This window comes from Clupea harengus, chromosome 17 (assembly GCF_900700415.2).
Source record: "Clupea harengus chromosome 17, Ch_v2.0.2, whole genome shotgun sequence".
Lineage (NCBI taxonomy): Eukaryota > Metazoa > Chordata > Actinopteri > Clupeiformes > Clupeidae > Clupea > Clupea harengus.
The window spans coordinates 555585-567500 of NC_045168.1; the positions used below are offsets into that span (position 1 = coordinate 555585).

Here is an 11916-nt window from a genome sequence, read left to right on the forward strand (position 1 = left end):
TAGCACTAGCCCACTATGTCTTTTCTCTTGACAGGTTAACTTCTTTGATGAATATCAGATAGAGGGAGTGTCACCAGATGCCAATGAGATATGCCTGGAGGTGGCTCCAGAGAACCTATCCCGAGCCTTAAAAACAGCCCAAAATGCCAAGTCTGTCAAAATCAAACTAACCAAGAAGCACTGCCCCTGTCTCACCCTAGCTGCAGAGCTGGTAGGTTGCAGTGTTCACTCGCACTAAATTCAGAATGGCAATCCTGTCAGTTGACATGTCTGTCATCATGAGATTTCTGTCATCATGTGACATTTTCACCCTGTACATTTTTTTGCGCTGTGTTCATTTTTGTCCCCCTATGAAAGCCTTCGTTGTCCAGTGTCAGTCGTGTCGTCACGCACGACATCCCCGTGGATGTCATACCCAGACGCCTCTGGCATGACTACAAAGAGCCCAGCATGCCAGACTTTGATGTGAGTGGCAACACCTTCACAACTAAAAATGCTTCAGGGCAAAGCAAGCATCTACAACTTTACATATCATCATAATAATTAGCCCTGTGAAAATGACACCTGCATAAGCATGTGTACTGTAAAAATGTGATGACTGTCTGTGTTTTGTAGGTCAGTATATATTTGCCTCCTCTCAAGACCATGAAGAATGTTGTGGACAGGATGAAGAACCTGTCCAACTTTTTGGTGAGTAGACATGAAGACGTGACATCATTATGACAAATCTTTTAGTCTTTGTCTTTCAAACTTTTTTCGCTTTGTTTACTTTCATTGTAAGAAAAAGGGAAGCAAAGGTGAAACAAAGAAACACAGAACCACTATTTGGCGAGTGTTTGGAAATATTTATAACCAAATTCATTTTGTTGTATTTTTCTTACTGCAAGTACAAAGGCGATGGCTTCTGATAGGTGAAAATTCACCCTAGTTACCTCAGGACTCCGGAGCTGCATATAAGTATATTTATTAGACAAACAACAATTGCAATCGGGCTCACTCCCAGCACAAGGCTGAAAGTGAAGCAATGATAAACACATTGCACAAGGTTTATATAGACAGAAGTTGAGCGTTCAGCAGGGAATGGATTTCTCACGTGGATTTCACACGTCCGAGGCATGGATGGAAGTTTTGCAAGGTCGGAAGAAGCACAGTTCGACCCTTCTAATCACTTCTGGTCTAAACATGCTCTTGTACATATGCAGACTAAGTGGCACCTAATATTCTAAGTTACACACACGCAGAAAAGCCATGTTCCTGCTCATCTTCAAGCACTATTTACAAAACCTCTGAATGCTCTTGCAAAATGAAACTTTCGCCTCAAAACTGTTTTTACCTGTGCTCAAAATCAAACACTGCTCTCAAATCATAAACAAAGTGATCAAAATGATATACACTTTCAAGCAGTCAGTAAACAATACACCAAAAAATAGAAAACACATTGTTCAAAACATATAGTTCTCAGGGAGAAGTACATTTTAAATCTCAAAACTAATTTCATATTTATCCGTCATTGTCTTTTGATGAACGAAAACATGTTCTCTCATAGTAGCTAAAAATGTATCAGAAATTACTTCTCTGCTTTGCTCTAATTTTTGTTGGTTCTTTCTCCTCCTTGTACCCCTATAGTACTGTACCCTGCATCTCACTACTCACACTCACTCTTGTTCTTTGCTGATATGAACCTGCAACCAGTCAAAATCTATTGAGCAGTCAGTACTGTTACTGTAACAAATAGAAGGCACAATGTTCAGGGCCATACAACTTGTTTATTGTACATTATACAGCCTACAATGCACTGTAGGCCTACTACAGTATACACTACTACAGTAAAAGGGACACAAATCAAAGGAGTCAACATGTCATCAATGTGCTTCTTCTTGTCTTTGGGCTGGGTCAGGCCAGAGCACTTCGTCGACATCACAAGCAATATTTTCTCTCCTGAGGCAACGGGGGAAGAAGCCTCTAATTTCATCAGATATTTCCACTCTTTGTCTTCCTCTTCCTCTTTGTCCTCCTCTTCCTCTTTCCTGCCCTCTTCCTCCTCGTCGCCCACCTCGCATACGCACTCGTCCTCTCACATTGTTTCTCCTATCCATTCTCAGACTTTCTCCTTCCCACCTTCAACAACCTGTTTGCTCTCTAAACTGGCTTATATTGGTTGTGTCACATCATTTGATACAAGTGAAATCAATTTTGAGTGGTTGTGTTTAATCAATGACATGTGTTCTCTATTTGTATTTGATTGTTCCCACTTGTGTTTACCAGTATGGATGACATGTGCATTAGAGTGCAGAATGTGTTTTGAGACTGAGAATGTGTTTAGAGTTTTGCTGAAAAGTCTAAGTGAGATCTGCAAATTGTGTTTTACCATGTGAAATAGTTTAAGGTATTGACAACAGACTCCACAATTAGCTACATGAGTTCAGGCAACTGAGAACTTTGTTCAGCCAATGGGTTTTAGTGTTTTAGCAATTGAGAAAAACTGTAATACAAGGCACTTGATTCATATATTCTTAAGTCATTAACAGTGTTTGGAAATGATCTCCATCAGCTTCTCTGTCATTTGTTTCATGCTGGTGTTTGTTATGCTTAGGAACACTGGTGTGACTGTGCTTGACTCTTAGGTCATTGAAGCAAACCTCAGTGGTGAGATGAACCTGAAGATTGAGACTGACTTGGTTTCTGTCACAACGCACTTCAAAGACCTTGGAAATCCACCATGGGGTAAGACACTACAGAACACATTAAAACACATAAGAACACTGTAACACATTACAGAATTATTGTGACATTAGGTTAATACACTTCAAAGCTGCATAGTTATAGCAAATCCATTATATATTAAATGTGATGCAGACAGACAGAGGGTATGCAGAGGGGGTGTCCAGGAGCAGTATTGAGAGCCCCCACTGCAGATGTTCACACTGTCACTGTTCACTGTGGACACAGTCCACCTTAACGTCATGTACTATCGAGACCTGGTTTTGATATGATGGGCTTCTCTTGTCTGTCCCCTTGCAGGTGACGATGCGTCTCAGAGCAGGAGTCAGAGCCGTGACCCCGCGGCCATGGCACACGCTCGCTTGGACATCAAGAAACTGCTACAGTTCCTTATGGGCCAGCAGGTCAACCCCAGCAAAGCCATGTGCAGTGAGTCCTGACATTCAGACATTTGAGCATGCTTTTAATGTACAGTTTGTCTGCATACACATTCGTTATTCTTGACAAGACAAAGGTAAAAAAACAGGAAGAGCTTGAAGAGTCTTTAATTTGGGTTTTTTTTCTGCAAAGGTACAAGTAAGTTTAATAGCAGTAGTAACAACATATTATTTGCACAAAAATGAGAAAAATATTTTTGTTCTGCTCCTCTTTCAACAGACATAGTCCACAAACGAATAGTGCACTTGATTTTTCTACACGAGGACGTGTCTCTGCAGTATTTCATACCTGCCGTGGCATGAGTTGGCATCTGGTGGGGTCTCTTTGAAGTCCCCAGACTTTGGACGCTTTGGCTCCTGGACAGGAGCCACTTTAGAGTGGGCACAAGATGACTGGAGTCTTAAGTGATGTAGTGCTCCCATTGGTCTTTGATGAGGCAAGAAGTTAGAGGTTTTGTTTACCAGCTTGCTGGTCTCAAGTGGATGGTATTTGCTATTTTCAATCAAGTGTGATACTTGGTTTTAGTTCACTACAACAGTTCAGGTGGTACGTTGTGTCGAAATGGATTTGAAGCTTTGAATAACAGGTTGATGTCATAAGATGCACTGTTTATGAATATTTATTTACTTTATAAACTTTAAAATTGTGATCGTTGAAATCTCTTACTGTCTTTTTATAACTATCGTGTTGTTAGGACTGAGCCCACAATAACAAAGAAATACACAAATAAAATGATTGTTTTGTATATACTCTAAATGTGTTTGTCACCTTATTTCACTACAGAATTCATAATATTTAGTAAGTTTACTTTGACTTTAAGCTCAGACTCAGATGCAGGCAAATAAAGACATGGAAATGCGATATGATGCTAACAGGTTGCTTAGTTCAGGTCAGAAACTACCGGAACTACTAGGTGACTAAGGTAAGGTCACTTTCCGCTCACATATGTCTTCAGAATGACTTACCCAGTGATTGTGGAATGAAAAGGAGGTGACACCCTACATTTTATCTTAAGTAAAAAGCCAGTCAAGTTCAGCAGTGGGAGAGGGGAGAGAAGAAACAAGGAATTCTGTACTTGACTGTATCAATCAATTGTAAATAACCCACTGCTTTCGGACCGACAAAAATATGGAATGTGGTATAAGGTATTTATACCTCAATGTTCTCTGTAAAGGTTTTAGTAAGGGTTAGTTAAATTATGTACACGTGACAACCCGTCAGTAATATAGATGGTTGTTTTATTTGACCTAGATTTGATTGTAAAACGAATGTTTTGTGGAGAAACTTTGATTTTGCGGGTTTTCAAAAATGTACCAGCTGAACAATCGCAATGCATGCTGGTTAGTATGCAAATCATTAGCTTCAGTTTCACGAGGATACCTTTCATTGATACCAATATATAGTAGCTTTTACAGCCGGACAAAGGCGGAATGATGGGTTATCGTGTATAGATTATACATAGATTGTGGGCAAATTTTGCAGGCTGTCCATTTTGACGCGATTTATTTTCGAGAGCGATCCGGTAGATTTGTTGCAATAGTAGGTAGGCTACAGCGTATTCTAAGCATCACGCGTTCATTTCGAATCTCATAAAAAAAAACTGGTCAAGTCACGTAGTGAGCAGGTAGGGGAAACAAACTGGGATTGAAGTGAACTGACTGAGAAATATCAATTGATGAAACTCACTACATCGGACCAGTCGGAAATAGGAATTGGTGAGGCATGGTATTTATTCGGTTCTGGATGAGTATCAGTTCTCATCATGGTGGTGCAATTATTATGCGTTTTCCAACAAATCGTATATTCATCTGATAGGGTAGCGGTTTTATGTGGACATGATGTATTTTTTACAATTTGAACACCAAAAAGAATGTTTATATTTATTTATGGTGTATTTGTTATCATTTGCAGGTGCATTATGGGATACTCGTGTAAGTGGCCAATTGAATGAATGGCTGGTAAAATGAAAATATTTTTGGATAAACAATGGATTTTGGACCAATACATTATACTTACCATTGCCCTGCTATAGCCTATATACAACAACAATATATATATATATATATATATATATATATATATATACATATATGAATATTATATATATATACATATATATATTGTAATTCTTTGTTCTTTCTTTTTACCTACCTCATTGTATGTGTTTTTGTAAGTTATTTGTGTTTTTGTCATTTATGTGAATTGCTGCATCAACAACACTGAAATTGGTTGAAGCTGATATTGACAATCAGATCCCATCAGTTTTTTCAACAAAATATATTTTTTAATCACCTCAGTAGGGGTGAAGGGGCAGTTGGGAGGTTTAAGACACTTCTTGGTGGTATTAAATAGGACCTGTATGGTGGTTCTGTGACAATATTTGCCGTCAGTGACAGAATTTTTCAATTTGCATTTAGACCTGCTCAATATTTCTCTCAATGTGCTGCTAAAACTGAATGGAATTGATGGGTAAAAGGCATGCTATCCATGTATAGCATTGAAATAGTGTCCTGCTGTTGAGGGAGGTTGAAGCAAATTGATTACACTATTACTAGAGAAAATCAGGACGTAACTAAACGAATTTATTCATGAAGTTCTCTATGGCAAACTAAGTTTATAAGAAGCCACCTTCAGTCAAGTGCCTGTTTTCTTTTGAACTGTTGTCCTTAAGCTTTAGGTGTATGTAACATACTGCCATTGCTTATTCCAGAGGCGCAAATGCTCCATAAAATGGGCTATATATGCAAGTACACATCAGTGTTTCAATGATCTTCTTCTGTCAACGACATATGGGCAAGTTGTATTTCTATAGTGCAGTTCAGCCACAGTCTGCCGCGCGTCAGGTTACTGGTCGTCCCTTTGGGATTTATTTTCTGATACTGACAGACAGACTATAGATTACCCCTTACATGAAGGACCTCCGAAAGTTGGGATGGGCCATTCAATACAACGGAAATTTCTGCAACATTCCGCGTAGCTATATTTGCTATGAACACCTGTTTTCAGTGCATAATTACTCTGGTCTAGGCTTAAAGTATTCGGGACTATCGGACCCAACAATTCTACTGGTCACCAATCAGGTTCAGATCACTTCGACTATGTCCCAACCATACACAGCAAAAACTCTCTTCCCATTTATCATCTACAGAGACAGGGCTACAGATATCTGGGCTTTCACCTGGACAACAGACTGTAACACTGAGGCTGTCTGCAGGAAGGGACAGAGCACACTCTACTTTTTGAGGAAGCTTAGGTCATTCAATGTTTGCCGTCTGGCAGTCTGTTTTGGTAAGTGCAATTTTCTTTGCAGCAATCTGTAGGGGCAGCAGCATCAGAGCCAGAGACTTTAAGAAACTCAACAAAATGATGAAGAAGTCTGGCTCTGTGCTGGGGACTGCACTGGAGCCCCTGGAGTTGGTTGTGGAGAGAAGGATGTTGCGCAAGCTGCTCAACACAATGGACAACACTACATACCCCCTAAACAACAACAATATTGTAATTCTTTGTTCTTTCTTTTTACCTACCTCATTGTACCTCATTTAGACCTGCTCAATATTTATCTCAATGTGCATGTATTGTCAATGTCATTGCATGTATAAGCCAGGGCTGAGAGATATAAACAGGTATCATTACCACAAACGTGCTGCTAATTTAGGCCAAACACTGGTGCTGTTTTACCTTGTTGGTTTGTAATGGCAAAGTGGCAGTGAATATTGTCAGTAATGTCAACACTTCTCACAATGTTGAATAGAACTTCACACCTGACCACACACACAGCAATTGCAATCAACTGAAGCCAGTTAGTGAATTAGGATTCAGACGGAGGAGCTGTGCCTAGATGCCACTGGCCCCAGTGAGCCAGACGGCCAAAGACCAGGTTGGTTGTTTGGGAGTCAAAGCTGGGGTGTTTCTGTTGCCGTGGTGAGGAGAGTGCTATGCTAGTGGTGAAGTTGGCTATGATTCTTGGCATGATGCTCAGGTACACATTCATTCATTTGTTTGTCTTTAGGTAAAACGTGTTCTATCAGTTACTTGGTCTAAACCAAGTGTATTCTGCAGGTTGCTTAACTTTATTTAAAATTTGTATGAATAACTGATCAAAAACATATGGGTTCACTAATAAGAATCAAATTCTTAATGAGGAAAACCACATAGTGTCATTCTATGACGAAGATGGTCTAGTCACCTAGTGTTGGTGGTTCTTCAGTCATTCAGGCTACAGCATAATGTTACATGGCAGAAATATTTGAGGCAGGCTAATTGTTTTGCAGGGTAAACCCACAGAGACAGACCCTTAAGTCGCCTGTTACACAATTTAAATGTAAAACGTACTGTAAAAATACAAATGTAAAATGTACAACAAACCTTTCTGATGACATTGCTTTTGGCAGTCTGCCCTCTCCACTCCCTCTCACTGTAAATCAAAATGGTCACGGGCGACTCAAGACTGCATCGGTCCTCCAGTCCGGGAACTGTTTTGAAAAGATGATTGACAGGAGACAGTTACTGACAATGAAAATGGAAAGACTAAATATAAATAAAGGAATCACTTAAGGTTGTTTATCCGTCATTTCCGTCGGTCTTTGCCTCTCGTGTTTAGTTTAAACTGACTCGATCCAAAACTGTCTTGTTCATCTAGCACGGTAAATGGTTGTGCAATTGATATACATACCAATCAAACCAGGTTTTTACACCAGTCCGACGCCGGGCTCAACCTGCCAGCCCTGCCAGGTCTTTCATCCTGGGGACTACCTGACCTCCATCAGTGATTCCAGTGGCAACACTCTTCTGCCTCCACGTCTAGCTTATGCTGCTTGGACACCTGGGATTTCACAGTCTCTTGACCTTCAAACAGGTTACCCAGTGAAGACACAGTGCTCAGGCCAAACACCCAGTCCTGGGGGGCAGAGTCTGCTGCAATGCTCTGATAAAGAGATGTATTTTACTAAAACTTACCCAGATAAACTGATTATTGTCTGGTTGCAACAAAGAAACAATTGGATTGATTTGCCAGAGGCAAGAGTTGTGGGAGGCCCCAATGAAATCATGTAATTCATCTTTTGAAAAAACTGTGAATGTAGGTCAGACCATGGAAATCCTTACTGAGTGATAAGACTATAGTACCTAGCATGTGAAGAAGCAGTTTAGCCCCTCAGCCAGCAAGTGATCACCATCGGCTGCAGTTAAGTTGCTGGACCTGTAGTTGGTGATGTGTTGGACCCCTTGCCACACCTGCCGTATATTGTTGCTGCTGAAGTGGTCCTCAATCCTCCTCTTGTATGCTGTTTTGGCCTCCCTGATGCCCCTCCTCAGGTTGGCTCTGGCAGTCCTGCACTGTGCCTCATCCCCAGACCTGAAGGCGCCGCTCCTCTCCTTCAACAGCACTTTGACTTCTTTTGTCATCCAGGGCTTCAGGTTAGGATACACCCGGATGCGCCTGTCCACTGTGACAGTGTCGACACAGTGTTTGATGTAGCACAGAACAGTTGAGGTGTACACTTTCAGGTCCTGGTGCTTGAAAATATCCCGGTTGGTGTCTTCAAAACAGTCCTGCAGCTGCTGAGAGGCATCATCAGGCCAAGTCTTAACTGTCTGGTATAATGGTTGAAAGGTCCTCTTGGGTAATGATATCCTCAACAACCTCCTTGATTGATATACCGCCATGCATGATAATGTCATCATATTTGACTTCATCCTCTTCCTTTGTAAATGGCTCCATGGCCGTGATGGCTAAGCATTTGGTAGTATTTGCCATCTTGGAGGAAGCCTCCTCGGTTAAATGGTTTGAGTTATATCCAAGTTGAGTTATAGAAAGGCATTTGGCACTACGAGGGAACCATTTAAGTCCATAACAACATCCGGCTGAAGTTCAGCATGTGCTCCCTTCTTCACTTGTGTCATCAGCGGCGTAGATCCACTGATTTTAACTGAAACATTGTGAGCTTCTACCTTGACAGAGCAGGCCAGGGTCTCAGGCTTCTCCATAAAAACAACCCTTGGGTAAAGCTTTTGCTAGGGGCATATCAAGGTGGAGCTTCTCAGCTGAAACAGTCTGGCTCCCAAGCTTCTTGGTGGAAGCAGCCCGGCTCTTAGGGATGAGAATTGATAAGATTTTAACGATTCCGATTCCATTCCGATTCCTGCTTATCGATTCTCTTATCGATTATTTAAAAATAGTACAAACGGGTTTATTTACATTCATTTTCTTTAATATAATATTCTCTGAATAGATTATGCACAATATATACAGTATGTATGTATACATTTACATGTTTTAAATAACCAAAAACAAACCTAAGAATAGGTCAATAAACTCTCAAAGTGGGCTTCAGGGACCCATAGCCCAGACTATGCACAAACTGCATTTTTAAACATAAAAAATATTTTCCTTCAAATGATGTCAGTTCATGTGAATCATCACTTACTTGCGTGCTTATTTCTTACAAAAATCCTGTCTTTGACACTTGAATGAAGCTTCTTGCAATAAATCGTAAAAATCTGTATGTCTAAATATGTATCACCTCATCAATATGTAACATTGGCTCGGATATTATGGGACAGGCTCGGAAATTATGGCACAATAATGTATTCCGATTTTGGCCAGCAGAGGGCGATAAAACAACGGGAGGTTGTCTTGAAATTGGAGAATGGTCAGCAGGTGTTAGGCAGGCTATACGAAGGGTCAGACACCAATAATACCAGTGCTTATACACTTGTTCCTGAGGACTGTACTTTGGCAACTCTCAGCTCTTTGGCTCTGTGTTCCGCTTTTGAAGTTCCATCGATCACTCTTAATTAGTTTGACATGCTGAAAAGCGACAAGAGGAAAGTGAGGCTTCGAAGTCGGTGCCATAGTCATATTTTAGAAACCCTGTTTTATCCCCCAAAAAGTATGTAAGTATCCCTAGGCCTATACCTCCAGCACTGAACACGCACTCGCGGGCGGTGGAGGTGGACCACCCATTTCAAGGCGTAAAAAACTCCCTGGTTTACTCCACATCATCATCGGCCTTGGAAGATTCAGGATAAAATAACTGTGGCGTGTTGAGCCATTTTCAACCCATAAAATGCCGATGTTAATTTAGGCAATGCTAACACCAGTGTTTCATCACAGTACAATCTTCATTCAGATAACATCTTAAAAACCCATTTAAGTGTATACTAGCTCTTTAATCAGATATTTCCACTAAAGCAATTTCAGTGCATTAGGTGGATGGGATTACATGGAACATCAGGAGGATCCATTAGCTCGATACTCTGGGGGCAGGTAATACTCTGCATAATTAGTTACAAAACTACCCACTCATTTACAAACAGTATTGCCACACTTTGGCAATGATTGAATGTTTTTCATTGTCAAGCGACACACGAACCCCTATTTCATTCTTCATGACTACTACTCAGGCACAGTCTTCAGTGAAGGCAGGCTGATCCTTTGATCTCCTTCCACAGCACCCCTTATGTAACACTCTTCTCATCCAAATTACCATGAGGCTTTTCTCGTGTCTCTGAAAAGTCTTACCATAATTGTTGCGCTTGGCATGTGTGGTTTGTTGAATAATTGTGTAACGGTTTTATACGGTGTGGTTATGGGGATGTAATCAATAATTGTAGTGGGTTTTCACATTTTTACATAACGCTACACAACGGGTAAACACGTCTTTGCATCTTACAAAACTATGACATTACATTCCACATTCAAGGTGAACGCAAAAACGCGTATGTGGCTATTTTCAATTTTAACTTAATCATCACTGTTTTTCAGTGGTACAAAGTAGTCTAACAATAGTAAAATGGAAGCATAAAATTAGCATATTCTTTCAGACTACCTCTTGGCTTAAAAGTAAAATTGTACTGGGGCTACTCAAACAGGTAACGCTCGGTAAAGGTGACCTACACATAAGGCTCGCACTAGCTAGAGTGCAACTCTCCCACACGCACATATTACACCCTCTCTCCTGTTCGCCCAAGCGCAAAACTGGATCATGTGGTTTTGGGCAGTCGCTGTCGCGTCGGTGATTCCCGCTGTCTGGTCGTTTTAAGGTGCTGTGTCACACGAACGGCTTTAGCTTACGCCTGTGCGATTCTAATGCGGCATCCATACAAGACTGACAGCATCGCAGCCGTGGGAACTACTGTAAATCTTTAACCGAGGGCGCGCGAAGCGATAGAGACCATATACTCCTGGTTGGCAGTGTATTTGTCGTCTTGGTGTCCTTACTCGGGATGTGAGCATTTAGGAACTATTTTGAAAGAGTATAATTATTTGTAGCCTACAAAACAGACGGAATTGACGAACTCCCACACTTTCAAAATGAACCCTCCGTGCGCAAGATGTGGAAAAATTGTCTATCCGACAGAGAAAGTAAATTGCCTCGACAAGGTGAGTTTTTAATATTCTTTTCTGGCGAAATTAGCACAACTGGCATCATCGACGTTGTCCCAGTATAGTTCCCAGTCTTTGGGAGACTTCAGCAAGTCGCTTAATGTCATTGTAGCATATGTCATATCATAGCTAGCGCAGTGATAGTGGCTATGGAGAGCGTTGAGTGAAATGGAAACGGCAATTTCTGGATGATGATTTTCCTCAACAGAAAAACGGAGAGGTGTCCCGCAAGAAGACATCTGCAACACTTGTCCCACAAACTTGTGTTATAGGCTATAGGGCAGAAAGACAGCATCGAACAATAAAGATGATTAGTTGTGTGTTCTGCTGCTGGATGCTTTAAAAGCGGAAACCACCTGGTCATATGCATG

The 11916-nt window shown here is 41.0% G+C and overlaps 2 protein-coding genes across 5 annotated transcripts in view; both read left to right on the forward strand.

The window, feature by feature from the left end:
• The window catches only part of hus1 (HUS1 checkpoint clamp component), an 8070-nt gene extending 4159 nt beyond the window's left edge, over positions 1-3911 (forward strand). For all 3 annotated transcript variants that reach the window (XM_031583825.1, XM_031583824.1, XM_031583823.2), the window contains 6 exons: positions 35-211; positions 358-465; positions 616-690; positions 2625-2724; positions 3022-3150; positions 3379-3911. In XM_031583825.1, coding sequence (XP_031439685.1) covers positions 35-211; positions 358-465; positions 616-690; positions 2625-2724; positions 3022-3150; positions 3379-3461 — 672 coding nt within the window. In that variant the 3' untranslated portion in view covers positions 3462-3911. The remainder of the gene's footprint in view (positions 1-34; positions 212-357; positions 466-615; positions 691-2624; positions 2725-3021; positions 3151-3378) is intronic.
• Positions 3912-10708: 6797 nt separating this feature from the next.
• LOC105896900 (LIM zinc-binding domain-containing Nebulette-like) overlaps positions 10709-11916 on the forward strand; it is an 86447-nt gene continuing 85239 nt past the window's right edge. The window contains exon 1 of one of the 2 annotated variants that reach the window (XM_031584026.2): positions 10709-11542. In XM_031584026.2, the coding sequence (XP_031439886.1) occupies positions 11474-11542 (69 nt within the window). In that variant the 5' untranslated portion in view covers positions 10709-11473. The remainder of the gene's footprint in view (positions 11543-11916) is intronic. The other variant, XM_012823708.3, reaches the window with a different exon arrangement.